General features: G+C 45.1%; 1 protein-coding gene across 2 annotated transcripts in view; it reads left to right on the forward strand.

The window, feature by feature from the left end:
• Nucleotides 1-43: 43 nt before the first annotated feature.
• LOC114764639 (potassium voltage-gated channel subfamily A member 5) overlaps nt 44-13,215 on the forward strand; it is a 29,219-nt gene continuing 16,047 nt past the window's right edge. For both annotated transcript variants that reach the window (XM_028954427.1, XM_028954426.1), the window contains exon 1: nt 44-2,461. In XM_028954427.1, the coding sequence (XP_028810260.1) occupies nt 197-1,825 (1,629 nt within the window). In that variant the 5' untranslated portion in view covers nt 44-196 and the 3' untranslated portion in view covers nt 1,826-2,461. The remainder of the gene's footprint in view (nt 2,462-13,215) is intronic.

A 13,215-nucleotide genomic window follows, 5' to 3' on the forward strand; every position in this document is an offset into this window, starting at 1 on the left:
CCGCGACGTTTTCTAAGGATTCCCTGGCGGTCGGGCAGCGAGTGGAACCCCGCTCCTCCCGCTCCTCCTCCCGCTCCTCCTCCCGCCCGCTGCGCTCTGGAAACGTCCTCCGCGTCCTCCACGTTCTCCCGCTGTATTCGAACCCGGACTCCGAGCTGGCGGGGAAGCCGCTGCTCGCTCCACAGGTCTCTCCGCGATGGAGATAGCCCTGGTGAGTTTCGAGAACGGCGGCGCCAAGGGGAGCGGCGGCCACCAGAACGCCTTCGTCCCGGCCTGCAACAGGCAGCTGAACGCGCTCGGCGCGCCGTGGAGGATGAACGACGTGGGCGCCGCGTTCGGCTGCGGCGAGACCGCCGTGGACGCGCTGCTGCGCGCCGACCACAGCCCGCACCTGTTCGACGAGGACGCGCTGGACGCGGACGCGGACCAGGAGAGCAGCGAGCGGGTGCTGATCAACATCGCCGGCCTGCGGTACGAGACGCAGCTCGGCACGCTGAACCAGTTCCCCGACACGCTGCTCGGGGACCCCGACAAGCGGATCAAGTACTTCGACCCGCTCCGGAACGAGTACTTCTTCGACCGCAACCGGCCGAGCTTCGACGGCATCCTGTACTTCTACCAGTCCGGCGGGAAGATCCGGCGGCCCGTCAACGTGTCCATCGACGTGTTCGCCGACGAGATCCGCTTCTACCAGCTGGGCGAGGAGGCGATGGAGCGCTTCCGCGAGGACGAGGGCTTCATCAAGGAGGAGGAGAAGCCCCTCCCCCAGAACGAGTTCCAGAAGCAGGTGTGGCTCATCTTCGAGTACCCCGAAAGCTCCAGTCCGGCGAGGGGCATCGCCATCGTGTCCGTCATCGTCATCACCATATCCATCATCACCTTCTGCCTGGAGACCTTGCCGGAGTTCCGGGACGAGAGGGAGCTGCCGGTCACGGTGCGGGCGGACAACGGCACCCAGGCCCGGCCGTCGCTCACCTTCACCGACCCCTTTTTCATCATCGAGACCACCTGCGTCATCTGGTTCACCTTCGAGCTCTTCGTGAGGTTCTTTGCCTGCCCGAGCAAGTCGGAGTTCTCCAAGACCATCATGAACATCATAGACATCATGTCCATCATGCCTTATTTCATCACGGTGGGGACGGAGCTGGCCGAGCAGCAGGGCCAGGAGCACAACAACGGCCAGCAGGCCATGTCCCTGGCCATCCTGAGGGTCATCCGCTTGGTCCGAGTGTTCCGAATATTCAAGCTCTCGCGCCATTCCAAAGGCCTCCAGATCCTGGGGCAGACGCTGAAGGCCAGCATGCGAGAGCTGGGCCTCCTGATCTTCTTTCTCTTCATCGGGGTCATCCTGTTCTCCAGCGCCGTGTTCTTCGCAGAGGCGGACGAGCCCGAGTCTCATTTCTCCAGCATCCCAGACGCCTTCTGGTGGGCCGTGGTCACCATGACCACCGTGGGCTACGGGGACATGCGGCCCGTGACTGTGGGGGGCAAGATCGTGGGCTCGCTGTGCGCCATCGCGGGCGTGCTGACCATCGCGCTGCCCGTGCCCGTCATCGTCTCCAACTTCAACTACTTCTACCACCGCGAGACGGACCAGGACCAGTCGTCCCTCAAGGACGACAAGGAGCAAAGCGGGCAGGGGGGTCAGGGCCACGAGCTGAAGCGCAGCCACAGCAGGTCGTCTCTGAAGTCCACGGGGGACCCGGAGAACAACGACGGGGGCAGCAGTCCCGTGGAGAAGGCCAACATCAAGGCCAACAGCAGCATGGACTTCAAAAGATCCCTTTACGCGTTCTGCCTGGACACGAGGGAGACGGATCTTTAGGCTCCTTTCTTTGCACACATGTGAGAATCGATTCGTTGATGCTACTAAATCTCGAGAAGAATCATTCGGCGTCTCGAACGCCCTTCAGACGGGCCTAAACATCCAATACAAGTAGCACTTTTTTTTAGGGTACACGTCGAAATTATTTTCTATCAACAAGATGAACACAGGAAAGCGTTAATTATGCATTTATTTATATGGCATTACGCTGATATCAAGTCGCATAAGCCTTTACCAATCGTCCATGTCCACTCGTGTACATACATCATACCGCATAAGCGTTTGCTTTGAAGAAGCCAAAATGAATTTTTTTGTACTTCGTGTGTGTACCATCTTTGTCAGTCACATGACCTGCGGTGGCATTAAACGCATCTCAGAATATGGACACATTTTGGTAACTCCACTCATCACATCAGGACGCTTCATGCGGCGTGCGGGGAGCCGCGCGTTTAGGACAAGAGTCCTTACGAGGAGGACCCGAGAGGAAGCATCTGCGAGGGATAAATAAACTGATCCGAGATCAGGATTTGTGAAACTTGCCTGAAGGAGAGGGTCACAATGACGACGGGAGGCAACAGGATTTCGGGAAAATCGCATGGTGACACCCCCCCCCGCGTCATCTCATACAGATTAAAGGTTAGTTCAATGTGTACATCTGTAAATATATCCCTATATAAATAGATTTATTTATAAGTCTCATATATACACACACACACACATGCATATACATATGAGTATATATATGGGTGGTAGTAGCCTAGGTTCAAATCCCACTTACTAATATTGTGTCCCTGAGTAAGACACTTAACCTTAAGTGTCTCCAGGGGGGGACTGTCCCTGTAACTACTGATTGTAAGCCTCTCTGGATAAATGTAAATGCAAACGTAGATACATACACACACATTATTTTTATCAGTCTTCAAAAACGTACAGGAATATTAATTAGGTTGACAATCATCCTCCACTACATTTGGTGTGGGGGAGGCATCATTTGCATATTTCATAAAGACGAGAGGCAATCTGATCACATCGTTTCACAGTCTGCCGGGCACATTGTTGGAAAGGAAGAAAAGTTCTTTGGCCGGGTTCCAGCAGCATGTAAGATTGAGGAGCTGTCCTTTCAGGACCTCCACCGCGGCGTGATGTTTCAGTCTGGAAGGCTGGACGGAAGGAGGGACGACAGCGCACCTCCGTCCAACCCGCCACAGCAGTGGCGCAGGCCAGCTTGGCCTGGTGATAGCTGACAAAACTGCACAGTGGGAAGGGATCTTGTTTCACTGAGGATTCTATCAGGCTATTTTATAGTTATCGGAGTTAATGAGTGTGTGTGTGTGTGTGTGTGTGTGTGAATGCCGCCCCCCCGTACAGTTTTAGCATATCTGAGCAGATATACGTTGACAGAATATCAATATCCCATCCAAACAAAAAAATGCCGGGATTTTCTATGTGTGTGTTATTCCGTGCAGATTGGACTACTGGAGATACTCAGTGAGAAGGTCAGTTTAAAGTGACCAGTGGCCGGGCTGTGGGGGGCTGGAATGTCTCTTCTCCTCCAGTCATGGCGAGGTGTTGTCTCGCGGTCAGCACCGCCTCCGCTGGCCACCGGGACAGGCGCTGTGAGCTCTGCGAAGCAGGTGTTTCACGCCTGGGTTCGCACGGCCCCCGGATCGGCAGACCACGTTCCACGGTGGACAGGTTGGAGATGTGTGCTGGTCCAGGGATTAATTGTGCCACTAGATTGCTACCGCTAACACAAAGTTGTCATTCCTCTATAATGTCTTAAATTGGCAGGAACTATAAAGTTTTCAGATGACTTAAAATATGGATGCATAGCAGTAGGTGATGCTTAGGTCTTTGGTTTAGAACCCAGTAGATCCCGCCATCGTGTCAGACGGAGACATATTATCACATGTTGGGGTAGACACATATACTTTAAAAGCATATAGAGACACCATGCACTGCATTGTTTTACAGCTCCATGTCAATCAAAAATGGCAGACACACAAGACATGTTTGCTTTGCACAGCTCAGCATTAAGAACAGTGCAGGAGTTCAGCAAAGTTCTTCTCCAGTGTGCCTTTATATCATTCTTCATGCACGGTGACATTATAAGGTCATGAATATTTATACCAAATCCATCCCAAAAGAGCACAGGTTACATAACAGGGGGGGACAAAACCATTTTGCTCTGTGTTCATATTTTACCGGAGGCATCCAGTAAAGGCTCCAAACAGCATATTTTGGTTGATGATGGCTATAATTTTTTTTATTAATCGGATAAAAAAAAATGAAAAGCATTCATTTACAACCCTTTATTCAAAAACAGAACCAAAATCTTTAGAAAGTGCACAAACATGTTGCTCCTTTAGCTGTTATAATAATAATAAAATAAAATAAAAATTGACTAACACAAAAAACATACACATTTATGCTTTACTTCTGCCAAATATAGACTTTTTTTTAAAAATAAAGTGCCACCTGAGCTGCCAGAACGATAAATAATTTATAAAAAAATAAAGAACGATACAAATCAGGAAATTTAACAGGATTTGTTTGACACACACACACACACACACTGCAAAAAATGCTTTTCTAATTTAGTAATTTGTACTGATTTCAGTCCAAATCTCTAAAAAATCTTAAATCAAGATACATTTACTAGACACATGAAATAGCATAAGAAATGATGTTTTCTTGTTTTCTGATAAAACATCTCAAAATTAAGTGATTGTTTAAAACAAGCAAAATTATCTGCCAATGGGGTAAGAAAACTAATCTTAATGAGATATAATCTCAAACAGAAGTTTTAAGCATCACTTAATTTTCTCATGCCATTTTTCTTGTCTAGTAATCTTGATTTAAGATTTTTTTAGATATTTGGACTGGAAACGAGACAAAATTACTAGGTAAGAAAAGCTTTTTTTGCAGTGTAGCTATACATGACAACAGATTGAAAAATGACTGGTCCAAAAAAGGCTAGTGAATAAAAACATGTCTTTAGTCTTTACTACTGTTATTAACACGCTAACGCTAACTTGCCTGTCAAGCTGGATGACGAGTAAACATTTACATTTACAGCATTTATCAGATGCACTTATCCAGAGCGAATTACAATCAGTAGTTACAGGGACAGTCCCCCTGGAGCAACTTAGGGTTAAGTGTCTTGCTCAGGGACACAATAGGCGAGTGCCGTCCACGCGGAGACGCAGAGAACAGTCCGAACGCTGTTTCATCCCCCCTCCACACCTGTAGGTGGCGCTGTAAGTCCCCGTCTAGTTCTCCTCCGCGGCGAGTAAACACCAGCACCAGGGACATTACGTTCCTCACTTCAAAACGGAACAAAAGTAGGATTCTGTAGCGATTTACCCTGCTGCTGAACCCCCTTCTTCCTCCTCAAACACTCCAACATGTTTGCGTTTCAGGTGCTGGATCATTGCCGTGGTGCTCCCGTGCCGTGCCATGTCACTTTTGCATATTTTCGCGCAGATTTCTCTGCCTCTGCCATGTATCTGTCCTCTACCTCCGCTCGGTTTTTTTATTTTTGCTCCGCGCTGTCTATGAGGCGCCAAACTCTGTTAGCATCTGTGCGCGAGAGAGACCGAGTGTGTTCACTCCGCCCCGCACTCAAATCAAGTTTTTTTTTTAAATAATCAAACATCGCGCAACATAACGAATCGAATAGGAAATTCGTTGCCAACTCTTTTAGTAATCGATTTTTATCGATTCAATCGATTCGTTGTTGCAGCCCTACTGTGGGCATAGTATTGCAGATTTTAAGCAGATGCTACTGTCAGTCTAAAGTGAAGTGATTGTCACATATGATACACGGTGCACACAGGGAAATTTGTCCTCTGCATTTTACAGTGTTTAACCATCACCCTGAGTGAGCAGTGGGCAACCATGACAGGTGCCCGGGGAGCAGTGTGCTTTGCTCAGTGGCACCTTGGCGGATCGGGATTCGAACCGGCAACCTTCTGATTACAGGGGCGCTTCCTTAACCGCTAGGCCACCACTGCCCACTGTCGGGGACTGAATGGTCTGCGGCTGTAGAACAGATCGAGGTTTTATGAGATCACAGGCAATCTCGGTCGTACCAGAGAGTTAACGTCTTTGCATTTCTGGGTGTACGGATTTGTGCAGCACCCATTCAAGTGTGCACCCTCTTCAACGATGCTTTCACCGACATGGCGCCTAATTATCCCAACAAGGCCGCTGTCGCGAAGGGCTTGTGAGGTTTGTGATGGTCAAGCAGGAACATGCCTGGGAAACGCAGACACTGAATAGGAATGAAGAAGAACCGCACGTTCCTTGCATGTCATTAACTTCTACTGCTCGTGGGTTAGACCTGAGAAAATGTTCTTCTAGCCCCCTGAGTCCTCAGCCCGTGGCTTGTTTTGACTTTGTTGCAGTTTTCCCTGGCGGTTCCTGCAGACGAGCGCTGGTCCTCACACGATTGTGTTTTATTTTGTTTTAATGCATATACTGGCTGAGAATGGTCCCGTGCTAGATTTTAATTATGTTTGTCAGTGACTTATCATTGTAATATCTGCCTTTTATTTTTTATTAAATTGTGTCATCATGCCAGTATGATTAAGAATGTGATTAACGAAATGAGTCATCATCCAGGCCCCTCCAGCCTGTGACATTTTCATAAAAAATAATTCCATCTTTGTGCGATGCATAAACATCAAGTGCTTATGAATATATATTTATATATAGTTATATATAGCTACATAAATAGCTCTGGAACATTTTCTTTTTCACTTATTTCTCAGTTGATGAGCTTATGTATGAGCTTATGTTTCATTTTCCCCCCAAACAAAGTTCTTAAGAAAATTAAATCAAATTCTTATTAATCAGCAAAAAAACTACACACATGCCAAACAGTTTATAGCCATTAAATGCTATACTATTTAACTTATAGTAACATATTCATATTTATGTACAATTCTTTACTTATATAATATTCATCTTTACCTCAACAGTTTAAACAGGATGAAGGATCAAGTCTACAGTGGTGGTTTTGGTTAGATTTGGTTGATCGTATTGAAGATGGCATGTTAGTGGAGAAATTAATTAAAACAATGATGATGAAATTTCTGTCATAAAAATAGAAAGGCAGATTTCTTTTTGTTAGCGCTGGCTTTTTTAGACAAGTACATTCATACACTACTCACAAAAAGTTAGGGAAATTGTTATTCATGTGATAATAAATAAGTAAAAGTTCCCTTTGATATTACAAATAATGTATGAGAAGAAACACAATGTCAGTAGTGGGTGTTTCCACCAATTAGCGAGTTGACATCTAAAAAAAAAGTAAAAGTGAAGTGATTGTCACATGTGATACACAGCAGCACAGCACACGGTGCACACAGTGAAATTTGTCCTCTGCATTTAACCCATCACCCTGAGTAAGCAGTGGGCAGCCAAGACAGGCACCCGGGGAGCAGTGTGTGGGGACGGTGCTTTGCTCAGTGGCACCACAGTGGCACCTTGACAGATCGGGATTCGAACCGGCAACCTGCTAATTACGGGGCCTCTTCCTTAACCACTAGACCACCACTGCCCCGATGTTTTCACAGCGATGTTTTGACAGCGACGTCTTGACAGCGACGTCTCATGCTCCTCACTAGCCTCATGATGTTGTTCTGAAGCAATGCGTTCCACTCTTCCACAAGTGCTACATGCTTTTCTGCCAGGTCACGTGGGGGTGGGGTACGATCATTCAGTCTCTGCTTCAACTGGTCCTAGACGTGCTCTATGGGGTTCAGGTCGGGGGATATTGATGGTACCATATGAGGCACTCCAACTTTCTGAAGTTGAGCTGTGACAGTTCTGCCACGATGTGGTGGAGCATTATCATCCATGAACAGAAAGTTGGGGGTGTGCTGGCGGTATTGGGGGATGATGATGGGTTCTATGATGTCTCTGAGGTAAGAACATGCAGTGACTGAGCCATGTACAATAACCAAATCTGTTTTGCACTGACCAGACTTTTGCACCTCCTCCACCAAAGCAATCCCTGGGGACGTTGTAGACCTCAACGTATCGCTTGTTTAGCAATGCTGACGTGACACTTATCAGTGAACAGGACTGTAGACCACTTCTGCATTGTCCAGGTCACATGGACCTGTGCCCACTACCAACGTTCACAGCAGAATCTTGGTGTCAGTGGAGTCACCTGCTACGGTCGTCTGGCATTCAAGCCAAAGCGGTGGAGTTGGTTGCGAATGGTATGTTTGGAAACCCTGGTACCCTCGCATCTCGTAAACTGTGTGGCGGTCCTTAGTGTGTAGTGTGTAGGTCCTTAGGTTCTGGTCATCACTGCGGTCGTCACTGGTGGGGCTCCACTCCTGGGTCTGTCATGAACTCTGCCAGTAGTTTGGTGTCTTGATGCAAGTCTGCTGATGACACTTTGAGACACACCAAGTTCACGAGCAACATCTGACTGCCTGCCCGAAGGTGCGCCATGGCCAGGTGACACTGCTCGTACTTTAAGTGATTTTGTGTATTCATGGCTGTTTGAATGATGAATTGGAATGACTTACTGACAATACTAGCTTTTATACCCACAGAATGTTGAAATTGATGGCACATTGAGAAAGGTTGTCTCTTGGTATAAGCCCCAATATAAGGCACACCTGTACACCCCAATACAATTGCCTCCCTATGTATGTATGACATCCATTAAATCTCTCACAATATCCCTAACTTCTTGTGAGTAGTGTATATTGCATTAATCCTACATAACTGCAAATGTTACAGTCCTCTAAAACAACATTTTGTGTGTGAATTTTCTTCCTTGCCGATTCAGGATTTGAACCCGCAATCCACATGAAGCCAAATCATAAATGATACTGATGTGGATACTCGCCTCACTGGAAAATTCATGAAGAACTCACATACATCTGTACTTCAGATGTCCTTACCTAGTCTCTCTCATCTTCTGCCTCCATCCGGCCAGCGATAACCCCCTCGGTGCCTGTAAAGGGGGCTTCTGTGCCGTCGCCTCTCATTATCTGCTGAGTGCATCAATTAGCCAGATAAAAGGGGGATTTCCTCCGATGCTGGGACTACAGCCAACAGACATACATTTTGGCAAGGTTAAGAACAACAAATCGCAATTCCACAAAGTTAAGGTCGCCCCTCTGTTGGAGGTGAGCCCATCTGTCCCATCGTTATACTACACACATGGAGACGTCAGAGGACTGAATATGATTGAATCAACATCTTCTGATTTTACTGATGTCTGATTTTTTTTTACAGACTTTCAGATTGCAGTGGTACATTTCTCAGAATGTTAATAATAGTATTGTTAATAATAAAAAAAAGGTTTTCATTTTATTTTTACCCTTTTTTTTTAGTCCAATAGTTAGTATACTCCATTATCAGTAGGGATATCATGATATATTGTGATACTGTACATATTGCGATATTTTACAGTTCACTGAAAATGTAAAAACAGAGCTGATACACAAGATGCTGTGTACAATTTTTGTAGATCACATTACATTAATAATTCAGCCAAAACTACATAACTCTGAACTGAATGTTGGACTAAATGTAGACAAAAGTATCAATCTTTGAAGTCCTTGTATCAATACAATATCAGCATGTAAAATTTCATGATATATTGCCGTATCGATACTTTCTAACACCCCTAATCATCAGATTTGTCTTTGCCTGGAGGCGCCGCTCTCGCGCTTCTCTCTCAAGGCACCATTTCCAGCACTGAAAATCACAAACACAGGAACAGCGCAGAGTGTGACATCACACATGAGGTGAGATCAGGTTAAATCTAGAGGTGTGGCATTCAGAACTGAGCACACTCTCTTCTTATTCACTCAGTTTGCTGCATAGACAGGCTGATGGGAAATTTCAAGCCCATTTTTGTCTTATTTCTAGTAATTGTCAGACTTCAGAAAAAAAACTATTTTGATCATGTTACATTTCTAAAAGAATTCCAAAAATTCCATAAATTCAGTTGTATTTGATTCATGTATTTATTACATCAAGTGTATCTGTGTGCCATTTATTTGGTGGGTGAAATATATTTTGCCCACAAGATTACTCTTTTCATTCATGTTCATTTATTTACTTATTTATTTATTTTATCTTAGGTGCAAGTTCTGTCTTCACACTTTCATGGACAAACTGTTACTGGCTGTGGACAAAATGCAATCTTAAAACCATCGTTTTCAAGGCACTGGGCCAACATTGCATTTCTCAGTATTGGACCATATAAAAGAAAATTGTCTGACAATCTTTGCCTCATATGACTGCATTGAGCCGCTGTCAATACCCGTTGAGCTATATCTGGCACACCAACATACACACACACGGTCACACACAAATCCCTGGCCGAGTATTAAAAAAGGCCATAATTTAAATATGGTAATCCGTCTGAAATCATGAGGAACTTCGGCGGGCTGTATGAGTGAGTGGGATTACGTTTAAATCAAGGGCCGAATTATGGCTTCCAGTAAGGAGCGTATTTGCTGTCGCACAGCAGAATAAGGAACTGTCATCCCTCATACACTTCAGCGTGAATCAGTCGTGGCCTCTTACAGTCACAGCAGGGTCCTACGCTGCCACCGTGGATACAGCCTGAAAGGACAGTTTGTTTTTTTTTTGGTTTTTTTTGCATGGCATGAATGTCCGGACCCCCATGTTCCGGAGAAATATCGCCCTGGCCTGGCTGACATTTCCTCGTCGAATGACGTTGTCGCTGTTCGGGCCGTGATTGAGTGATTGCGCGCTTGCGCGAATTTAGAACTGGGCCGATGTGACCTGAAGCTTCACAGTCGTGCAGTGGAACGAGATAAATGTTCATGATGCAGCGCTGTGGCACTTGAATAAAAATAAACCTGAAATAAATAAATAAGACATTAACAAGCGCAGGCTGTTTTCACGCTGCATGCACACACAACAGTGGCATTCGGGCCACGGGCAATGCCAGGCCGTTTCCTTCTGCACTGTAGCTGTGCCGCTTATCCCGTCAAGAGACTTGGGCAGATTAATAAACTTAGACATGGAATATTTCTATCCAAAAATTCATGGGGCTAAGAGAGCAGCAGGTGTTGATATCAATGCTGCAGTCACTTTATTTCTGGATATATATCTATATGAACAGATGTGATATCCTTAGAAATTTTTCAGCGGTTATTTCCACTAATGTGTCTCCAGTGAGACATAATCTAAAAACCATGTGTATAAGACGGTAAAAAGAGATGGTGGACATTTTGAATGTTCATTATAAGAAGAACAAAAAAGGACTGGGTGGACAGTTCATCCTCTCTATGTTCTCCAAGAAATCTGTATTTAATATAAGAAATATATAAATATATTTATCTGTATAAATAACATTGGTTGTCACAATTTTTAAACTGACAGCATATAATATGACATAATTCATGGTAGAATCCTTGCTCTGAACCTGGAATTAGGTAGTTATCAATACCTCATCATGTCTATGAAAGGAAGACAGCTATTTAAGGTATTTCAGAGGAGAAATGAAATGTGTGTCTTGTCTGGCCTGATCCATTGTGGACCAAGTGGTTGTCCTGACTGTGAGCACAAGTGGAGAAGTGGCTCTTATCCCAGACCTTTTTTGACATTTGTATTCTGCTCGAGTTTCCAACACAACTGAAGCAGGCTGCCCATGTTCCTCCACCCTCAGTTGCCTGGCGCTGACCTGCGATGTAACAAAAATTTGGACTGGTTATTGTTGAAGCTGTCTGAGGTGGTTGTGTCCTTGGCTGGACAGCCGTGTTTTTCTGACCTGCCTATGGCATCACACTTTCTAGCATAAGAAAGTCAAGGTGAAATTTAGAGAGAAGAAGCTGCATTCACTCAAACTATCACTCTGAAGGGAGATAAAAGTCTCCAGTAATGCAACAGAGTAAGAGAAGCAGAATAGGAAAATAAATATCTTTTAGGTGTCTAACATTGTAATTTCTAAAAGATTTTATTTTCCTGATTGAGACCCAATGTTTAGCAGACATTAAAGGTGCATTGTGTTGGACTGTACATGCATTAACCCTTTAACATCTGAAGGACCTGAGGTCCAGAGACACGTTCCCTGTAGATGTTGAATTAAACAGAGCAACTGTATGTGGCGCTGGGATCTTGAATGGCACCTACAAAGGCAGAATCCCGCTGTTGAAATCAGCTCTGTGTGTGACGCCCCAACACTGACAAATGCTGAAGACAATGGCCTGTATCTGACTTAACTGACGTAATGAGGATGGGCACAGTGATGTGGTGTAGGACCATAGGACAGAATATGTGTCTTCAGTTATTTTTAGATGTATGTGTGCAACCAGAAACGTAGTTGCTGACAGTATCAGCTGGGTACAGTGAAGCATTATGGGTTGCGTGTTGATTCTCTGAATAAGGAATATGGATTATGCATCCAATGAGGAAACGTTGGCTATGGATGACACAGTCTGGACAATGACAATGTCTACATGTCATACCTGTGTGTGTGTGTGTGTGTGTTAAACAACAGAGGTCCATAAGAGACTCTTATACAGGCCTACTGGGAAAAAACAAACTTAAGAGAACACACTCAATTGTGTTTGCAGCATTCATACGGTGGGTGACAGTCAATAATAACATGTTTGTATTGTTTTATATAATTTATGTTTGCATTAGGAATTAATTTGTGTCTGGTAAAACCTATTTAAACAGACCCTGGCCACTGTTTCTTACTGCCAGTCATAATGGTGGTCCTTGACGAGCCAAATACTTTTGGAGGTGGTGCTCATCATGAAAGGACCCTTGCCTATTTATTGCAACAGCCGGGTTGCTGTAGTTAATTTGCTGCAGCCCTGGCTTAGCCTAAGTACCTGGTGGGACAACACTGCCAATAACAGACAGAAATGCTCTGACCCCTATATGCAGAAAACTAGACGCAATTAGTGGGCCTAATTAAATAAATACATAAGCCTTTAGAGAAAATTGCAGCCAACCGAGTCAGCGAATTATTACATTATTCCATACTCACTCCGTGTGGTAAATTAGGCTAAAACATGTTTACTGTCATGACTAGAAAAAGAAAGACTAGAAAAGACCTAAAGATAAATTACATTAAGTCTTTGTGCCACGTTAATCTTGGTATATGTTGCACTGCGGTCCATATTTGGGTCAGGTTGGATAATGTGTTCATCAGAAATCCTCAGATCTAACTCTCAGATCCCTGAAAAACAAACAAGTTTTTTTGACATTTAACATGTTAGGGATGTAGAAATGCGAGTCCTGTTGGGCTGGAGCGCTGCGCTGTTTACTGCTGATCCTGCTCACGGTGCACCCGATTGTCCTCGCAAATACTTTGCCAGTTTGCTGATTGCATGGCTCAGATGTGCTCTGGCCCTCCTGCTCTGCGTGCA

The sequence above is a fragment of the Denticeps clupeoides genome, chromosome 15 (assembly GCF_900700375.1).
Source record: "Denticeps clupeoides chromosome 15, fDenClu1.1, whole genome shotgun sequence".
In the NCBI taxonomy this organism is placed as follows: domain Eukaryota; kingdom Metazoa; phylum Chordata; class Actinopteri; order Clupeiformes; family Denticipitidae; genus Denticeps; species Denticeps clupeoides.